Source organism: Neopsephotus bourkii, unplaced genomic scaffold (assembly GCF_033783945.1).
Source record: "Neopsephotus bourkii isolate Nb327-2 ecotype Australia unplaced genomic scaffold, CSIRO-AGI_Nbou_v1 NB_38, whole genome shotgun sequence".
NCBI classification, from domain to species: domain Eukaryota; kingdom Metazoa; phylum Chordata; class Aves; order Psittaciformes; family Psittacidae; genus Neopsephotus; species Neopsephotus bourkii.
Window position 1 is genome coordinate 712,822 of NW_026900555.1, and position 21,791 is coordinate 734,612.

A 21,791-nucleotide genomic window follows, 5' to 3' on the forward strand; every position below is an offset into this window, starting at 1 on the left:
TTCAGTGCTTGGTTTTTATTTTTATAAAAAACAAGCAGTGAGGAAAAGCTTAGTGTTTACTCAGCCAGAGCCAAATAAAGCCATGCTCAAGATTTTTGTACCCAGATGCACTTAGTGCAATATGTTACCAAAAAAAAAAAAAAAAGAGATAAACAGGTAAGGTAGCTGCCGCATGAATTAAAATCAAGATAAGCAGGATATTTCAGGGGCTGGATAAATAGGATGCTACATTCAGTTCTGCATTCATGAGAGAATGTAGTTCTATAAAGATAGCTGGCAAAACGGTAAATATTACATGAGGTAACATAACATGTCCAGTGGGTATAAACACTAGAGGTATTGACAATACACTGGTTCAAAGGCCAGATGTCTGAAGAGATTAGCCAGGTATAAAAAGAATTACGTGAATAGCAATGTTTTTAATGACTATTATTTTTAAATGGAAAAAGCAGCATAGTACATCAGAGGTGAAGTGGCTGAATAGGCACTGTCATATAGTGAGTTGTTTTGTTTAGGTGGAGTAAAAGAATAAGATTTTTTTATGAAAAGTTAATTCGGTTTGTTATGAGTCCTTACAGAGGACTTTTTTAAAGAAAAAGACAATTATTGTTAGAAATATAATTATTTTCCTCCATTACGTAAAGATACAGGGATTGATCCATAAATAAAGTTTACATCCAGTTTATAGCCATGGTATCAGATTGAAACTGTAGTAGTTGACTTTCTGGACTGAGAATGGCACAGTAACTGTATGGAAAACTGATCAAAACTCCATAGACTTTACCAAGTAAGGGTAATTCCCAAATTTCACATGAAACGTGAAGGACTACAATTACTGCAGAACTTGCAATCTAGCAGGACACATGCCTCAGCAGAGTAAAACTGGGTTAGTTGCTAGTTTGGACAACTGAGATTTAAAGTCTTTACAGAAAATATATGTCTTTACTGAAGGATGAACTGTTCCCATTTGTTTAAGTAACAGCATTTTGCCAAATGGACATAAAAAAAAACCCCACTAAGCGAGGGATAGACCTCTTTGCGTTTACACCATGCTATTTTATTGATGGAAGTTTTCACTTTCAGAAAATGCCGGTTTTTTTTGGTACACACAAGCTGGTCTATTTGTGGTTAATAAGTTTTTTAATTACACAACAAAAAAGAGATTTGAGCACTTTCCAGTAGCATTGTCAACTTGTAGTTTCCTACATCAGCGGAGATTTAAGTCCTTTCCATTAATATGCAGAGAAGTGGTTCACATAGGGGGTCTCCATTACTGCACAGAAAAGGGGGATCAGAAGTTGCTTGTATTTCTTCAGTACATGCCAGTGATAATCGGTATGATGCTGAAGTAGAAGCTTCAGAGTTGCGTGAGGATGGGCAGCTCTCAGCTCTCCTCCCTCTGCATTGCTTCCGAGATTTCAGTTGCCATGACTGCATAAATGGTGCCGTGTTTGCATTTCAGCCCTTCTAGAGCTAGCACAGGTATTTCTTTCACACTTTTGTGTTGAAAATTAGTCATACCTAAGCAGTTTACCCAGGAACACTGGAAATCTTTGTGGAATGACAGAAATTAACCTATACTACCCAAATCCCAGGCTATCATCCAGATCACTAGCTCATCCAATTCAGGATCTCTCTCAAGAAGTTGAAATGAGACTTTCTAGCTGAAAACAAGCTCTGCCTAACCCCTTCACTTCTTCCTTCCTTCCTTCCTTCCTTCCTTCCTTTCTTTTTCTTTCTTTCTCTCTTTCTCTCTCTTTCTCTCTCTTTCTCTCCCTCTTTCTCTCCCTCTCTCTCTCTCTCTTTCCCTCTCTCTTTCTCTCTCTCTTTCTCTCTTTCTCTTTGTCTCTCTCTCTCTTTCTCTCTCTCTCTCTTTCTCTCTCTCTCTCTCTCTTTCTTTCTTTCCTTATCTCTGTGGCAAGTAAGGGTAATTCCCAGAAAAGATTCTTCCCACAGATTTTCACACAAAAATTTCCATATCAAGCAAGAAGAGAGATGACTCTCATGATATTTCACTTAAAGAGTGCATTTTATGCAACAGATATTTTGTGCATTTCATCATTTTTCTTGAAATGAATCCCAAAGTAATTGAAAGAAAAATGGATTCCGACTCTGAAAAGAATATTGATGAGGATGAAGGTAATCTTCAGAATACAGCTTTTTAGGTTTATCCTTTAGTAAATTGAACATGTGTCTTCTGAAAGTAGATTATTTTAGCTACTTGTGCAGGCTTTGGGAATGGACCATCTTAAAACATTTTATCTTGTATCTTTTAAATTGAAATAACACTTCTCCCTGAAGAAACTAGAAAACACGATGGTGTGTGTTTGTGTTACTGTTTTATGTGACTTTGGAAAATTATTGTCCATTTCTTGAGAGAAAGTAGCTTTTTCATTAAGTACAACTATATATATATATATAAAGAAGTTTTTTAAAGCTACAGGAATAGTTTTAAAGCTATTTTAAATGATCATTAAAATTTTGCTAAGCTATAAAATAAAATACCTTGTAATTATTTTGGAGCAGCAGTTATGCTTCACAGTTCTTGTTACTGTAATCAATTCATAGTGAAGAGTGAAAACACAGATCTTATTTGAGGAAAGACATCTGATCAACTTCAAATGTATCTTGAAAGGCCTGGAGTTTTGATTTTCAGTCTTGCATTAATTGCCAAATCCCGTGTCTACTTTGGCTTCAATCATGTATGTACAATAATATTGTGACAGATGGTGCCTCTGTCTTCCATAGCCTCAAGATTTGCTGCAGTGTAGGGTAAGATGCACCTTCACAGTGGAGGGAAGAGAGATTCTCGGGATAGTTTTCTGTTACAAAATTCAATCTCATCAGTTTGTCTGCAATGTTTAGTTTCCTTCTCAGAGGGGGTGAGCATTTCTTCTTAACAAACTAGAGTGTGAATTACTGCTTTAAATTCTGAAATGTGCTGTTGGGGACTAGAATTTATTCTGCCAGAGAAGTGGATGCATAGTATCTGAATGAGGACAATAGGTCCCATACAGTCCCCAAAGCAAAGCAGAACTTTAAATTAATTTAGCAGAGTGCACATTTTATCAGTTAAATAGGTAAAGGCTGTCTTTTAATAAGTTATTCTTTCAAGGAAGTGGTCAAACAACCATTTTTATATATTGGCAATTTTTAGGCTATAATTATGCCAGTGTGTTTCCTGACAGTGGCAGGATGTGTAACGAAATCAAGCATAACAAAAATGCAAATATTTATTTTTTCTTTTTCCAGTAGTTGAGAAATAAGCCTGGAAAGAGTTAGGGAATGGCTCATACTTCTTTTTCAAGAATGTTTTGTGAGTGCAGTCTGCACCAGATTACTGATCTTTAGGGATTACTCATACATTTTGCATGTATGAGAAAGCTATTAACGTCTCCGTGACACAGCAAAGTATTAGGCATCCAGAGTGTTTCATGTGAAAAATACTGAAATCATAATATTTTAAAATGTAAGTAAGTGTTCATCAAACAATTTTATTTAAAAACACGCTCTACTATGAAAAATTGGACAATATCATGTTCTATGTCAGCATATTAACAGCCATCTTAAAAATATAGCAGCACTGAAGTAATAAAATACTTGCAGCTTTAAAACTTCAGTTACTTACATAGGGTAGTGAAACACACTGATTTGACTTTGTACTGGTATTTCCATTCCAAATTACTATGGACTTTAATTCACTAGAAAAACTGTGATGGAATGGAATGTAAAAATACCTGTTAGAATTTTGAAAAGGGTCTTGAAAAGTCCTTGAGTATATGTTTGGTTTGAAGTTATAATTTCCTTAATAACATAAATTCTAACTCTTACTTTTATTAATATAAATCAAGTAATTATTTAAATTATTATTAATTTATACAATTATTTGGTGTGGAGTGTGCTCTTCTCTAAGTATTAAACTGTGTGTGTTTGGTTAATTTTACCACAAAAGGTAAAATCTGAACATTCTTGCAGGTAAGTAGTAAATACACTACTACTATCTCATCTGGAAAACAGATTTAAGATCACTTACTTATTTATTTCAACAGTTTAGTTGTTTTCTGTTTTATTTTTTCGACCCAGTGACTTTTGTATCACTCAAGAACAAATACATTTTGAAAAAAAATCTGAGATAAAGTGGATTAAAAAAATGTGGAAGACCATATGCCCCTAAGTAGACACTTGAAAACAAACAGTTGCTATTATTGCTTTACATTTCTTTTATTGTTTACCTAATTTGTATAGATTGTCTGTTAAGTATGCTCAGAGTGGACTTTAAATTTGTGAATAATTTCCAAATTCTATTGGTTTTAAATACAAAGCTTGCTTGTTTTGCTCAGTAAGACATGGCTTTTGTTCAGTAAGAAAGTACATCCAGTCCTGCAGGGCTATGCATGGTTTTTAAGTATTCCTGCTTAGGATCACCAGACACCATCAGCAGTTCCTCGTGAAATCTTTTCATCATGAACTGTGCATTACAAAGTATCCTGTGTGAGTAAAAGTCAGTTTTCATTAGCTGTGTGATTATGGTGAATGACAGCAACAGAAATATTAGTTTGGCCTCAGTGCATTTTAAATGCAGTTTTAGAAGTTGATTTCTAGAACGTTACTGAATTAATTGGGAAACAACTCATACTTAAGAAGATCTTGAAATTTTGCAGATGTTGATCAGTTTTATTTTCAATTAAAATAAGAAAAGTAATATGACTTTTAGTACAGAAAACCTTTGAAAAGAAATTCTAAGATTATAGTTTGGTTGTAGAGCCTCCTGTGTAGTGAATCGCAGTGCAGAACTACAACATAGCAGTCATGCTGCCCTTCAGCTGATGATGTATTTGTGCTGTTTTCCCTTTGTAGCCTATTGGTGCTTTGAACCCAAAGAGAGCAGTCTTTTATGCAGAGCGGTACGAGACATGGGAAGATGACCAGACTCCGCCTTATCATTACAACACCCACTACTCTACATCTACTTCTACATTGGCTTGGCTTGTTCGTATTGTAAGTATTTCCGGATCCTGGTTTTCACTAATGTCTGTAGCTACACATCTCTTCTGTCATCACTATTTTTATCTTTTAAATGAAAATACCCTTCTATCACAATCTCGTTGCTCTTCCAGACCTTAAAATCTCAGAAATTCTGTAGGTATACTGGGTATACTCATTTGTAATGATCAGGGGTCCTTCCTACACAAATAATCTGAAATATATTTAAGCACAAAATTGTTGTGGTGTAAGGACACATATAAGAAAATGCATCTAAAAATGTCTCTGGCCCATACAAAAAGCAGATAGCACTCACATATCCATTTATTATTTTCAGCTAGGGACAGATATATACAACATTAAAGAAAAACCTTTTGTAAAAAATCTGTTAAACTATGTCAAATTGAGAGGGGAATTATAGAACCAGTTTCATATTATGAATATCATACTCATATATATCTAGACTATATATATATTTATATTAAAAAATTACAGTTTTCAGAAATGCAAAAATATAGATGCAAACTTACATTTCATTTCTGGAAATCTCATGCTTAAATCTATCCTCAAAATCAGATGTAGGGAGGGGACCAAACATCAAAGACAGGTTGAATCTGAACTCAGTTTATGTGTTAACACAAGGAATTACAGAAAAAGAGAACGAGAAACTTAAGGTTGCACAGAGAAACTTTAATGAAAAATTGAGTCACTATGTGACTATGTATCTAATGAGTCACCAGGTATTACTGAACTCAAAACTACACCCTGCCAATGAAAATCTGCCGTATAAGGTGTATTCTAAACATGTTTCGCACATGACCAAGCAAAACAGAGCTACACAAAGCTTGATACCTGAGTTTTCACTCATCTTAGCTTTCCTTAGACATAGCTTGTATTTCCACTCAAAAGGGAAGAAGTCATGTGTCTATGAGTTTAGGATATACTACTTCTTAACCTGTGGGAAACTAAATGTTGATTACACTCCTATATGGGGTGATCCCTGTGCTGCTTTTGAATGTTGATAAATTATTCATGTACTGTGAATACATTTTAGGGTTGACATGTGCTTTCTTGTTGCCTTAAAGTATATTAAAAACAGTAGTTTTATTTGCATATTTATCTATTAATTTTGGCTGCTATTCAACAAAAGGTCCCCTCTTGCTAGTCGGCAAAAGTCTGAAAGTGCTTACAGGCTGAATGTACAACACACCAAGGAGTATTCATTTCCTGCATTAGGCTAATGCTGTGTCATTTTTACTACTGATGTTTATGTAGTACTGTAGGTGGTTTTGCTCTCTTTCCCTTCTGCCCTAAAGGAGAAGGGGAACAAGGTCTCTACCTTGATGGCCTTGCAATATAGACCTGACAAATTGCATGTTAGAGCAAACAATATATGCGGGAATGTAAAGCAGAAAAGAAAAGGAAGAACAGTATTTTCCAGGGAAGAGATTGCTGATGGCAAGAACGTGAAAACAACAATGGGAGAATTTCAGTACATGGGCACACCTAGATAAGTATTTTAAAGATTATTTAAATAGGAGTGACCAGGTAAGAACAGAAATCTCTGGTGGGAGGAGACAACAAAAGTGAGACAGATGTGGGGAAAGTTTAAAGCTCAACAAAAGGGAAAAAAGAAGTAACCTGATGAGACCAGATAAGGCTGCATATGGGAATCCAAAATAAAGGTTTGAAAATATGTTGGCATGAAGACAGGAAAAGTTTACAAATATGGGGATTATAAAGTCATAGGATTCCTTAGAACGATATTTTTGGCTACAAAGTAAAAATGAAAAATCCTAAGAGAGAAGATTATGGCAGTGAAATTGATAAATAAGACGAAGTGAGATTTCTGGAAGTTAAAATAGGATTTCCTGTTTGTGAATTTCTTGAGCTACTGTTTTGACTGTATAAGAACATTTATAAAAAGTAAATTGTAGTCTAGTCCAAGAAGAGGAAAGTGACAATAAGAACTGCAGAGAGTCAGACAGAAAAATGCTTTCAGTATTTCAAGAGATTGGAGAAGATTCATTGTAAGAGTTTTGTTACAGAAGAGCTTTTGGTAGAAAGTGGTAACAAATTGAGAGTGAGAGAGAGGAGTGAAAGTGAAAGGGTGGGGGCTGCATAGACCAAAGAATAAAAGAAAAGGAAAGAAAAAAAATTAATTGAGAGAAAACAAGCAAGCAAATGAACAAGCAAAAAATTACAACAGAAAGTATACTGGGAATGACATAGTCTATATAGAAGCAGAACAAAACAATATAGAGTAATGAGGATCCGTGGGGGAGAAACTATATAATCTATATGCCTTGACCTTTGTATTGGAGGAAACAGTAGTTGCAGTAGAAGAGAAAGTTTCAGCCACTCTGAAGTATGTATATATAGTGTTGCAGAATACCTTGGTTTTTTTAATCTTGCTTTTTGGCTTTGACATATGCAATCTGGTTCCTGTCGGTTCTCTTCAAAACATTGCTTGTAATATCATATTTCTGAGACAAATCTGTGATAATCTGCTCACTACTGCTTTATATTTCCCTCTGTTGCTTTCCCTTATGTGATGTACCAGGCTACTTTTATAAAAGGCACTTTATGCCTCAGCCTCAGTTCTGTCCTGTTTAATTGATTTTGATATTATCAATCTCTGCCTCAGTTTTGTCACTAGTAAATTTTTCAACCTAGAAATATTTGATGCTATAATTACAAATGAATCCCACTGATCTCCAGAAACATGAAGTTTATATCCAAAATCATCTGTTTCTTGAAAGTTATCAGCTTTCTTTCTAAATTGAGAAGTAGATTTAAAATTAGATAACTATAGGGATAATGAATGTGAAAGTCAACTGTATTGTTCAGTCAGGTTAATAATGAGGATGGAAACTAACAGAGAACAGCATGATTTATATAACATTGTCTTCCTGTCCTTTGAGGTGTTACTGAAATTAAACCATTTAAAGCCATTTTTTTCACATGTTTTCTGCCTGGACTAGTAAGTATTTAAGTTTCAGAAGGGAGAATAGATTAAACCAAGAATACTGCATCAGATGACATATAGAATCATAGAATAGTTAGGGTTGGAAAGGACCTTAAGATCATCAAGTTCCAACCCCCCTGCCATGGGCAGGGACACCTCACACCAAACCATATCTCTTAAGGCCTTGTCCAACCTGGCCTTGAACGCTGCCAGGGATGGAGCATTCACAACCTCCCTGGGCAACCTATTCTCCCGTGACTTGAATGTCAACCTGAAAAGTAGACAGAAGAAAAAAGTAGACAGAAGAATGACTCCTGGCTTGAATCACGTGCAATCTAAATATCAGCATTTTTTTTTTCAGATTTTTAGGTGAAATATGTTAGAGTTATGCTGCAAAAAGCTCTCAGGAGTTGCTGTTGAAGAAGTTGTGTTTGTGTGAATCAGATACATCTTCTCTGAAACAGCAGTATTAACGAGCATGATTCTCTAACATAGTAATTAAGAAGTTTGTAGAGAATAATTGGCTTCCAGTTACTGTTACAATGACTAAGTACTTGTACAACTTGTACCAGAAGAAAATCTGGATTTCTTATGCATCAGGTCTGACTGAGCTGAAACCAATTTTAAGTGAAGATCAGAGGTGAGGAGAACTTGAAATCCTTTTGTAAACATAAATGGTTCTGAGCCTTCATTTTGATGAGTCTGAGCAGGACAGTGGAAGATCTATCAGACAAAAGGTGTGGATCACTCTGAGAACACCCCAAATGCTCTCTTTTTCTATTACACCGGCTGAAAAGACATTTTTTTTATGTAAGAAGTCTTAGAATGACACATCACTTCCTCATGGTTTCCTTGCTCCCACCAGAATTGATTCAGATGGGACTAGGCACTGTGGAAAGGTGAGAGAAGTGCTGTTGAATGGAAAAATTCCTTGTTCCCACAGCTCAAGCCTGTATTCATCATAATCAAGTACCCCAAGAATTTCTTCTTTTGTTGGCAGTGAAAAAGGCGTGAATTTTATTCAGAATATTACGAATGAGTGAGATGGGGTTATAATGAAAAGATTGTGCAGCTTTTACAGTAACAGAACCTTTACATGAAACGACAGTAATAGGTGTCATAGAATAATAGTATTTAAATGAGTGCATTGAATACAGATATTAATTGTATTTCTATAATATAAGCACTTGACTTTCCAGAGCATAAAAATTACCTTAAAATTATGTGAGAGGTTTGAGATAAAGCAAGCGAAAGCTCTGAATTTCTTCTAAGGATTAAAAATCCAGAAAGATAGGCACAACAGGTCATAGCAGGATAACATAATAGGGCACCCCGTAGTGCTCAGCTACTAAAAGTTTAATCCTTGATTACGAATCTTATTGCTTTTGTGTGTTTGACTCGGATGCTTAAAATAATGTTGTCATGGATTTTTGGATTAATGTTTTTACATAATATATTGTAATTACATCATTTGTCTGGTTTCTGCCGTTTTTAAATCCATCAGCTGCTGCTGATTTCAGAACCTCAACAGTGACCCACAGTCTGCCCACAGTGATATTCACAACAAATTACATGTATCCTATAAAGTAAAAAAGTGATAGATGGGAGTTGGTAGAAGGCAGAATTATTTGTTCTAAGATCATTATACAAAGTTTTTCAGTATGGGTAAGCTAGAAAAATAGCATGATTTGCAAAGATTGCTATGGCAATTGTGGAGGAATCCAGTTAAAACCAAAATAATTCTAATTTTAAAAGAACTTACGTACATTTAATGTTAAAATTATATTACTAGAATTTTAGGATAAATTAAATATAATCCAATTTCTGTGTTTATTGTTTTCCGTTTGCTCGCTCTGGGTCTAAATTGTATTTCTTAGGTTGTTGCTTATTTTAAAGTAACTCTACAATGTTTTAAGTGAAAAAAAGCTATGGGAAAAAAAACTACTATTCAATTAGCAGCAGAATGTCTTTCATTAGTATAATGAAAATTATTCTAGATTTGCAGCAGCAGACACTGAAAGTTAAGGTACTGTCCTGGCTCAAAAGAAAAGAACAAAAAAAATCTTTGTTCAAATATGAGCAATTCGCTTAAGCTACTTCAATAGTACTGGCACGCTATGATGACAATAAGAAAGATATGCCATTCCTTCTCATTTAGAAAGTGAAATTTAAAGTTTTTCTCCTTATTGAAAAAAAGTAGTCTGTGTTGACTGTTGTGCATCATATGAAAGATTAATTGGGAAAACATGCATAGTAAAGATTAGAGAAACAGTGGTCTCTGAAAGTCTGAATTCCCTCTTTTGTTTTCCTCTTCTTCTTGGATTCTTTCACTACCTTTGTGTCCAAACTTTCCTTGTGTTTATTTTAACTGCTCTTAAATGCGACAGAAAATTAATTACTTCAGTGTTCTTTATTCTTGGGTAGTTTAAATGCAGGATGTATAACATGAAATAATTCCCTCGGAATCTCTGTATTAATGGAGGTGTTCCCTGCTTTGTTCAAAAGTTTCATAAAGGGAAATAGAGGATCTATAGAATAAAATTAAAAAAGTAGGTGGGTAATACTGTAATAAGTATTCCAATATGGTAATTATGAACTGTTTTGGTTTTTTTAATTTCCAAATATTCAGGACATACAAGGTAATAAATTTGTTTGTGAGTTTAATGAAAGGGACACTTTTACTAACATTCCCCATCAGATTTTGACAAATAGGATGAAATGGTTTTCTTCTATGTGGCTACATTGCCAAGTGTTAGTTTAATCTGAGAGTTTATGGCGTGGTGTTGGAAAACCAGGGAGTCGGCAATGATTTCAGTATTCATGTTCTGCTGTCAAATTCAGGATTTTTTTTTTCCCTGTTAACGCCTGCCCTGTGGTAGAATGCAGTGACATAAAAATGGGTTCTCCAGACTTTCAAAGATTTGGGCTCTTCCTACCCAGAAGTTAATAGCTGTGTCCATTTACTGAGTATTGGGAGTGTGGTTTCAGATAGAATTAGCAAAAGTAAAAACTAAATCTTTCATCCCTGTACCTCTGCCCCAAAGTAATGATAGAGCTAGATAACTTGCAACCATTGTCTGCATCATCATTATTGTAGAGCTGTTCTGTGCACTGTGAGGCTCAGGTCTTTTAAGTTAAATGGAACAGAAGCTAGACTTTATTTTGGCATAACATCTTACAAGGGCTAAGCAAGCATTGTAATATAATAACACAGAGGGTGTTTACGACAGTTGCAGTGAAGTAGGCAGCCATTGTGAACTTGAGCTAAGCTCCATAGGGCTGCCACTGGCGAGTAATTAGTCTTAGGGAAGAGTCAATATATAAAGTAATGTGGGCTGATGCCAACCTTATGAAGTTTAACCATGACAAGTGCAAGGTCCTACACCTGGGACAGAGCAGTCCCAGGCACAGCTACAGGCTGAGCAGAGAAGAGATTCAGAGCAGCCCTGTGGAGAAGGACTTGGGGGTGTTGGTTGTTGAGAAACTTAACATGAGCCGGCTGCAGTGTGCGCTCACGGCCCAGAAAGCCAACCGTATCCTGGGCTACATCAAAAGAAGCATGACCAGCAGGTCGAAGGAGGTGATCCTGACCCTCTACTCTGCTCTTGTGAGACCTCACTTGGAGTATTGTGTACAGTTCTGGTGTCCTCAACATACAAAGGACATGGAACTGTTGGAACAAGTTGAGGGGAGTGCCACGAGGGTGATCAGGGGACTGGAGCACCTCCCATGTGAAGATAGCCTGAGAAAGGTGTGGCTGTTCAGCCTGGAGAAGAGAAGGCTGCATGGAGACTTCATAGCAGTCTTCCAGTGTCTGAAGGGGGCCCATAAGGATACTGGGGAAGGACTCTTCATTAGGGACTGTAGTGACAGGACAAGGGGTACAAGTTAAAACTTAAACAGAGGAAGTTTAGATTGGATATAATGAGGAAGTTCTTTACTGCAAGGGTGGTGAGGCTCTGGAATGGGTTGCCCAGGGAAGCTGTGAATGCTCCATCCCTGGCAGTGTTCAAGGCCAGGTTGGACAGAGCCTTTGGTGGCATGGTTTAGTGTGAGGTGTCCCTGCCCATGTCAGGGGGGTTGGAACTAGATGATCTTAAGGTCCTTTCCAACCCTAACTATTCTATGATTCTAAAATATCCTTTCTGGGCAGAACTGAGTATTTGTGTGTGCAAAATGGGTTACAGCCGATAAACGTACTAAGACATTCAGTACACATACCCATGCATAGATGTAACTATGTGGTGCCATGCTTTTCTTTAATTCTGCTTCATGAAGTATTTTGATTTGCAAAAGTATTTGGATTTTATTAAAAACCTGCTGCATGATTCCTTCTCCTGTTTTCTCAATCTGCCTTCATTTCATTAACTACAGGAGCCCTTTACAACATTCTTTCTAAATGCAAATGATGGCAAGTTTGACCACCCAGATCGTACCTTCTCTTCAGTAGCCAGGTCTTGGAGGAACAGCCAAAGAGATACCTCAGATGTGAAGGTAACATATTCCACTTGATCTAGTTGATTTCCCTGCTCGCTGAATTGGGTTTGGACTAGATGACTTTTGAGGGTCCCTTACAAACCAAACTATTCTGTGATTCTGTAGACATTAAATAAACTGATAAATGTATATTTTCATTTATAGACTTTATTTTTTTGTAGGGATAAAGAGGGTTTTATATTTCATATCTTTATTCACTACATTAAATAAAAGGTAAATGTTACTAAAGATTATTGTCCTCTAGGAAGAATCAAAGATTCTTTGAAGTTGAGTGGACAAAAGGTGTTTTGTTTTTATACAAAAACAACCTAACTGATCTAATTTAGATCAGATAATCAGGAGACGGTGAAAAGCCCAATAAATTGTTCTTTCCTGCTGTTAACTCAATATTTGGCCCACTCCATAAAACACAGCAGGAATTGGATTTGACCTTAAAGTGTCATATTGTTATAGCTTGCCTAGCTCTGGGGTTGCATTGCCTGGGGCAATTAATAAAGCATTAATGACAAGACCCATTAAAATGTTGGCTTTTCTGTGCAGCTTTAGCTTTTACTTGAATGTGCCTGGGGATATTATGCAACAATACGCATTAGATTAAAACAAATTCTACATGATATACAGAAACAGCTGGAGAGCAGGGGGATTTTACTCTTGTTATTCCTTACCTATTGTTAAATACAAAGGGTTATTGTTCATATATGTGGGACCTTATCAGAAAGAAAGCAAAATCTAATAATAATTGAATAGTATGGTCATTTCTTGATTCTCATTTTCTAGTAATAAAGTAAGCAAAGGCTGCAGCACACCATTAATTGCTGTTTTAGAAATATTATTTTTTTTAAAGTGAATATATCTCTCTTCTGTTTTGATACTGCACTCAAATGAGGAAATGCTAAGGTCAAGGTCAAATTACCACTGTATTTTTTACCTAACCTGGCAAAAGAAGAAGATGTAAATGTGTTGATTTATTTTTATTCCAGAACTCCTGTTTGCATAAATAAACCATCAGTCTGGTATATGTGTATGTGGACAAGCCTTCTTGTTATTATTCAGTTATTAGTTAGTATAATGAATTGCAAATTGTATGGACAACTTAACATATGGGAGAAAATGCTTTTTAAAGAGGAGAAATTAAGCCATTTTGTGGGTTTTTTAATGCTCCTTTATAATTCAATAGTATTTTAAGTACTAAAACAAAGGAAATTTCAGAACTTGGAAGGAATTTGAGTATATATCTGCTGTATTTGAAATGCAGCCATTTCTTCAAATTCAGACTGCTGGCATTTTGATCTTTCCTTTCAATGAAATCTGATTTTCCTAGAATTTCTCCAGATTATCTGGGAAAATGTCTTCCTAGTAGTGGGGCTGAAACAAAAGATAAAAGCCTTAAACCTAGGAATAAGGAAAGACTTGGAAGTGACTGTAATATTCTTGTCTGGCTTTAGTACACAGGAGAAGGTCAGTTCAATACACGAAGGCATTGCAAAAGATAGAGTAATATTTGTGGACATACAGAGGGATGGTATTCAACTAGGGCATATAATTAGTGGAAGGATTGTTCCTAAAATAGCAACTGGGTGAGTTGTCAGGAAAACAAAGACTTGAAATGTTTGTATGAAACAAAGTCTTGTGAACCAAGTGGAGTAATTTAAACTGCTGCCAGACACTATTGCAAGGATGTGGGAATTACGGAGGAATAACGGTTGCATTACACAATGTATTTATATTAAAAATTCCCAAGTTAGTTACTAAAACAAAATGTTAAAAAGATGTTCAAAACTAAATACTCACCTTCAGAAAAGTAACACAAAAGTTGAAGATGTGATGTAGCTATATCCTTTAGTGTCATTGAATTTAAAAAAGGGAGTTGGGGATAATTTGGGTGAAATAGTAACAATTAAGGGTCAGAGTTACACTGGGGAAAAGATTGTAAAATAATGTATTCTAGAATATGCTTGGTAGTGTACCATAAAGCCTGAGAGTCAGGTTTAGAAACGTATTTATTTCTGTTAGGCCATTAGAATGAGAAATACTACTTGGAGTTAAGTCATTGAACAAAATCTAATACGGGAGGCACAGATGAGGTATGTTAGCCAATAAATATGTTCTCCAGATACTCCCTGACCTGACTGTTCAGGGATACTTCCAGGATTAAAGATGCTGTTTAAAATATGATTTTGTTAATTAATGAAGGTACAGCTAAGGTGGGTTTAGAAATTAACCTTGAACTGATTTATTATGAGTGGATCCAGCTTAAGATAGATAAACAAAAGTAGATTTAAAAATATGAAAAGCTAAAACTTTAAGCAAAGAGAAAAAGTTCATAAGCTATCTAAATAAAAAAACCAAAAAGTAAAAAAAAAAATTGAAAGGAGAAAAGAATTTGTAATGTATTTAATGTCAGCTTTCAGTGTATTGCATCATCAAATATTAATACAAAGCCACTACTGGAATAAGTCTACTGAAGTATATTTCAGTCACTTAAGAAATATGTGTCACTGTCTTGCTGTTTAGTGTTCAGTCTAACAAGAAAACTTGGTGATCAGCAGGATGGCAGAATGCTGACAGTGAGACCAAAGCTATATCCATAGCATTCTAACAACTAGAATATCTCATAGCATCTAAATTCTACTTGAAACAGTCTGATTAGTTACTCGTTTGTTTCAGAGCTCTGACATTCTTCAAGAAGACAAGGTTGTTGGTTTTGTTTTTTTTTTTTTAATTTTTAGCACGTATTCATGCTGGATAAAGCAAATTCTTAGTGATGAGAACTAGCTAGTGGAAGTATATACCCAAGCTGGAGGGAGCCATAAGAAAGCAGCAGATTAAGGAGTTGGATACAGGAAGAAAAATGTGTGTATGTATGTGTGGGGTAATTAATGTCTAAAACTGAAGACTTGGTTACGTAAATACTACGAAATATGCAAACGTATGAAATGGAGAAGAACTGTTTGTCAGGGAACAAAGAGGTACACCTCAAAGGAAAGGGATAAGAGTTAAAAAATGCTTACTTAAACAACAGAGAATGCAAAGTTGAAGTGAAATGGGTTATTCTCTGAATTTTAATATCGTTGCAAGGGGAAGTAGTAAATGCCTTATGTCTCAAGTTTCTTAGAAGTGTAGACTAGTGAAACACTGGAAAAGCATCGTGGACAATCATGAATTGGCAAGAGGATGTGCTAGTTGACCCTTTAGGCCCTTTCCATTCGCAGAGTCTGTGTTTCTTAGTGATAAATCAAGAATGAGTATAGCAGCTAATTGTTGCTGTTCTTTGTTGCTTAAGATCTTAATGAACTGCATTTCTCAATGCCATGACATCAGGGCCAGCTTTTCCCTGAGGCCTTGGAGTTCATTCTGCAAAGGGATGGGAAACTGAACTATTATTAATACCACAAATACTCCACTTTTTTCAGTTTAGTTGTGCTACTGCTTAGAATACCTTACAGTCTTTTTGCCCATTTTGGTCAAATTTTCAGGGACTGGAAAAGCAGTGAGGTTTGGGGAACCACTAGGAACCCCCTCAAAATCTCTACCCATTTTGCCCACTCTCCCAAGAGCAGCAACCACTGTCTTGCACAACAAAGGGCCTTCAGCTCTGAAGTGTGAAACATCCAAAATTTCGTATTCAGTAATCTGGCAACTTCTAATATTTATCTAGCAGTCGTGTAAGAAAGTGGGTAGTGTGCAAAAGAGAAGATGCATGTGAGTGCAAAATCTTGTACTCTGTCAAGGTGTTCTGCCTATTTGTGTAGCTTTTTCTGGCTGCACACACAGTGGTAAATGGGGGTCTTTGTGGATTCCAGTGTGACATTCACAGTGTAAGTTGTTTTCCCACCCTAAAGATTTTTTTAAGTTTTTATAGTACACAATAAGTGTGTAGAATATGGGCTATCCATCAAAGCAGCAAACTTTGAAAACTGTTAAGAATAGCAAATGTTCATTATTTATGTATTCTTTCTCATATATCTGAAATTCATCTGAGCTGCTTTAAGTAAATTTAATCTCTCATCTCACTAATCTCATTAATTACTGTGGCACAGGTTATGAAATAATTTTAAAACAGTGTGTATAATCAATTAATCTGACATTCTTCAATGCCGTGTGTTATAAGATGGCCACAATTTTTGCTTTCAACTACCGTATTAAACAATGATATGTATTACCTTAATTCTTTATTAAAAAGGTCTAGTTCAAAAAACCTCTTAAAATTAATTTTTTAGGAAAGTAAAATCTGTATTCTGATTATTTTTTTCATCAGTTAAGAAAAAGGACTATCAGGTGCTTTATTCTTAAGTGCTTAAGTAATTTCTAAAGTACGGCAGTTTTAACTAGTAAACTGAGATTTTTAAGCAATGCAGACACTTCCCACAACAGTGTTCTTTTGCAGCCTCAATGTAGTTTTAAAAGAAACACCCAAGCCACTTTTCACAAACTCTGCATTAAAATTTTAAAAACAAATGCTTGACATTTGCAAAGGAATGCACATCTCTTTAGGAAGATGCACTTCTGTCAGTTAGTCTTCTTTTTTCACACACGTGTCCTTTCTGACATTCTGTTTCTCCCTTCCCCCTTTCTCCTTCCATCTCCCCCTTTGTGTATGTGTAGTTTTCTCTGGAACTAAATTGTTTCACACTAAGGTAGTGAAAATAAGGCTATGGCAGTAGTTTGATGAGTCTGATAAACAAGCCATAATTGCTACATCTCAAATTGTGGCAAAACGTACTCTATCTTTCAAAATGTAATATATGATAAATTATTGCTCAATGGATGATTAAAGATCTGCTTAGATGATTTTGTTCCTTTGGGACAAACATTTCAACTGTTTTCGTTCATTTTCAAAGAAACTTGTTCACCTAGAGTGGATGAAACACAATTAATACGGTATGCACTATGTTAGAGTTGTAACACACAAGGGAGAACCTGGATAACAGTTTATTTTATTGTGTCTCCTTTTATCAACATCGACCTTCTCTTGAGATAATCAGTACAAGCTGGAGGAAGAATGAATGTTCATGGAGTGACCTTTGAGCAAGTCACCCGGAAATGACCATAACTTGGCCAGTCAGCTTTCACATTTTTAACTTTCCACCTCCCCGCTGCTCCAGTTTTTGGTAACACTGACTTCCCCAGAACCTCCTGTTCAGGCACTAATCTTTCCTGATGCCTCTCAAACTTGTTATATTACTTTTTGAATAGCGTGTTTAGAATTTGTAAAGGTAGCTCTGACAAAATGTCATTAAGGTGCCTAGTATGAATTAACGCAGTTAATAGAGATACTCATGAGTGACTCATTGACCTAGTACTAAGCTCTTGTGGAATTAATGGATGCCAGGGGATCAACCTTTTTGGAGGGAAAAAAAAAAAAAAAAAAAAAGAAATGGCAGCTTTAAAACCTTAAAGTGAATTATATTAGAAAAGTGAAAACGTCTGTGTTGGATTTGATTTTGTTGGGAGTCCATAAAATGGTATACCATTAGCAAAACATATTAAACAAAAATGTCAGATTTGAAGCAAGTAGTGTACAATTATGATAGTGTTAATATTGGTCCTCTATCACCCCAAGACATGTTTTTAAAGTTTAATTTCTCAGCAGCTTGGATTTGTCACAGGCTTGTAAATTAGAAAATGCATTTGGGGATGTTTTCTTATATGAAGACACGAGGCATATAATACTGTTAACTGTACCTTGGGGTTTTAGTATAGCTATTAAAATAAACTAGAGATCCCATTTACAGACAAGAAATGTCTGTTATAATATTCATTTTACCTTTTTTTTTTTTTTTACACCCTTCAGTAGCTTTATTGCATCATTCTTCATCTGAGAAGAGCCAAGCTTCTTGGGCAGTTTGAAAGGTAGCTGACTGTTAAATGATAGAAAGCTAACCTGTCTTATTAGAGCTGTGAATGAAAGGGGAGCAGAGGAGGTTACCAGCTTGTGAAATGTCAAGGACAACTAGACAGAAATTACTGCAAATAGATTTAGATCACTAGAATCCCTATTTTTATTAACTCTTTGAACTCTATATATTTCTTGTGGTAAGAAATTACTCATGACAGGTTATGTAGTCAAAAAAATTTATTTAGAACCTTTGATATGTTTTGGCAAGAGCAAAGAAACCAATAAAACTTACTGAGTTGCATCACTTAATGCAAAATTATGTATCAGCTGCATGACTTACAATAAGAATATGCACTTAAAATGCTTAATTGTTCTGTAACCATATAAAAAATACCTTACTTTTTAAAGGTGTTGGTCTTTGGTGTCTCTTTTCTTTGCATTCCCTCATTTTATGCTTGCAAACTGCTATAACTTCTGGGAAAGGTTTTATGTTGCTATTTTTGATATTTTTCTTCATGTCTTTACACTGGCTAAGTCAACGTTTGTAGTGTAGGAATAAAGTATTTTGAGATTTGTCTTTCATGAACATTTGTAGCTTGAAACATAAACTTCTCAAAATCATGATATCTTCAAACAAGCATTCCTTTGCATAGACCTAACTGCATCGACCTTTTACCAGCAGTGCCACTGAAGGTGTACTAAGAATTTTAAGGATCCACTTATCGGCTATTCCATGTCAAGTGGAAAGCAGATCGGGAGAAGGTCTTTTGTGTCTCATCCCTTGGTGTAAATACCATCCTTGAGATAAATTTTTTCCCCTGCTAATTTCTGAGTCTCCTTTTCCCTATCTTCAGGGTGAATTTAACAAAGATGCTTCTAAAGTATGGAGTTGGTGATTTGTGAGAAGCTGGTGAATTGCACTGTGCATAAAAATGAATGAAAAATATCAGATGCTGTCATAAAAGCATTCAATCTTAATCTCCAATCTAAAGACCACAGAAGTTGTTAAAAACATTTATTTTGGCTTCTGTGTGATGAACATGTGACAAAATGTAATAAGGCCAAAGTATATATAGGAGTAAATGAAGTTATGCACTGTATAGGAATAATTCTACTTGATATTTGGGGAGATTAAAATCATATTTTACATATTGTAAATAAAACTTAAGCAAACGGAAGGTAAGATAATTTTCCTTCATTTGGACTTGTAGGAACTGAAAGTCTGTAAAGCTGTAGGATAATGCTTTACAAACATTTAATAGACTGTGCAAATAGAAAACAGTAATTTGGTGTCTGTATCTGGGATGGGTTGATAGCTAGGACAAGGGAAAATGGGCTTAGATTGTATAATGAATGATTCAGGCCAGGTGATAAGTAAAACTTTCTCAGGTAAAAAGTACTGAAATCAGTTGATGGAAGGGTTGTGGAGCTGCTGTCACTCGAATTCTTGAACAACAGGATAGACAGATACCTGGTAGGAAAGTTGGTATAGTTGAACGTCTTCTGGAATGGAGGAATGGGCAAGGTTGCCTCTCCAAATGTAACCCGGAAACAGATATTTGAAGCACCAAAACAGCTGTCTCTCTCTAGCCATCATCTTTGAATATGAACTGGCACAAACCCACTTAGGAAACAAAGAAAAAGGGCCAAACTCTGGCTAAGAAAAATGTTAATAGGTTTCAAAAATAACTCTAGCCCTTGCTAGTGTTATCCTTTCCTTCATTCTTGTGTTCATTCTTGCAACTTTTAGTGACTTGTTTAAAGAAATTCTCTGTGGCCTTCAGTTGTCATCTCACTGTCTCCACTGAGGTTCGCTCCTGTCTGCTCCTTCCTTTTCCCAGCAAACTCCCAGGCTCCATCCTTGCTGCTTGCATTGTCCTTGATAATCCTTCCTCTGACTGCCTCTTCCAGCTTGTACTTCTCCTAGTGAAGCATGTTCAGGGGCCCTGGGGAAGTGAATCTTCACCTTTCCATCCTCATGTGGCACCTTCCATTGGCATGAGGCACTTTTTTTCTCAGCAGAATAAAAAGTGAACACATAAAACCAAACCTTGCTAGTACAGCTCTCCAGATCAATTGTATTTTCTATGCCTCTAAGAAGCTAAACATGCATTTTGAAGATTTTTCCAAATATTAGCAAATTCATACTTACAGGGTGCCACAAGTTTTCATAATGGTTCTCTGTTTATATTCATTATCTAGAAATGAGAAGGGGTGAATTTATCTGACCTATTTTTAAGTGCTGTGGTTTCTTAGTCTAATCAATAGTGGAGACAGCAAAACTGCAAGAAGAATATCACAAACAATATCAAAAACAATGGTTAGTGCAAAGTACAGGAAATATGTAAGTATCTATGAAAAGCCACATGCAAAATTATATCTCAAGGAAAGGTTCAATTCGTGCTAAATAGTACTCAGATAAGCACAAAAAATTGCAGGCTGCACTAAAAGTAACACTGAAGGGAATCCTGAGGCTATAACATAGTTGGCTTATTACCTTTTCTTTAAGTGCCATGTTTAGTTTTGTTACTTTGACTAAAAAACAAAATTGAATTAACAGGAGATTTGTAACTGAAAAGATTAGGGTTCTAGAGACAGTGTTATTTGAAGAGGATTTAGATGTCTGGCACTGGTTAGTTTCCAGAGCATAGGAGTAAGACAGGTCAAACTAAACATATACAACACAATAAATCTTATGAAGAAAGTTAATTGCATGCTTTCTATTTGTTCTATTTCTGTTTATGTTTTGTGCTGTACCAGGCAAAGAAAGCAAACTGAAAGCAAATAGCAACAAAGATAAAATTACTAAATAGAAATACCATTAAAAATACTTAGTGACTTAGATCCCTTTGTTTCGAGATACCCCTGAAATCAGAAGTTTAGTAGAATTCAGTTAGACACTAGATATGTCTCTGGGTAGCACAAATCTTTCAGATTTGTTATATGTAAAAGTTCACAATTAGATCCTACAATATCTAAAACCGAAAAAGGAAATTTAAGAGTTAAAGTACCTTTGATGGAATCTGAAACTGCTTGCTATTTGACATTACAGGTTAGTGCACCACCAAGTTGCATACAAAATGGTAATAATCAAAAAGCTGTGGTAAGTTTTTCAAGGCTTCTGTACAAAATAGAAATTAATTTTGTTTTTTTCTTTAATAAATTTTGTTCCATTTAAATATTAGATTTTAATTTAATTTTGACTTACTGATATTTTATCATTCTGAGGTCCTTAGAGATACTACTTTTCTTTAAGGCAATGCTTTTAGTTTGTCAATGATTTGTATGGTAGACCATGTTGGGTTGTGGCCAGCTGTTAGGCCCAAGTTACTAGTACTTTATTGAGCTCTGGAAAGATTAATGTCTAGTTTTTTCCTGCTGCGACGATCGTTCATTCTTCTTTGGGTTCCATTAGAGAAAGCCAAAGGGCTTCCTCAGGAACCTGAGAGTTAGTGAATCCTGTCTAGGGGAGAGGGGCAAAGGTTATTTTTAGAAATATTCTGA

The 21,791-nt window shown here is 35.6% G+C and overlaps 2 protein-coding genes across 14 annotated transcripts in view; one reads left to right on the forward strand and one right to left on the reverse strand.

The window, feature by feature from the left end:
* NBEA (neurobeachin) overlaps window positions 1-21,791 on the forward strand; it is a 499,996-nt gene that overhangs the window by 419,939 nt on the left and 58,266 nt on the right. For all 11 annotated transcript variants that reach the window (XM_061345312.1, XM_061345371.1, XM_061345303.1 and 8 more), the window contains 2 exons: window positions 4,858-4,998; window positions 12,326-12,445. In XM_061345312.1, the coding sequence (XP_061201296.1) occupies window positions 4,858-4,998; window positions 12,326-12,445 (261 nt within the window). The remainder of the gene's footprint in view (window positions 1-4,857; window positions 4,999-12,325; window positions 12,446-21,791) is intronic.
* Window positions 11,908-21,791, reverse strand: part of SPART (spartin) — a 467,162-nt gene continuing 457,278 nt past the window's right edge. The window contains exon 8 of one of the 3 annotated variants that reach the window (XM_061345451.1): window positions 11,908-12,065. The gene's annotated coding sequence lies outside the window, so the exon portion shown is untranslated. The remainder of the gene's footprint in view (window positions 12,066-21,791) is intronic. The other 2 variants (XM_061345470.1, XM_061345481.1) reach the window with 2 other exon arrangements.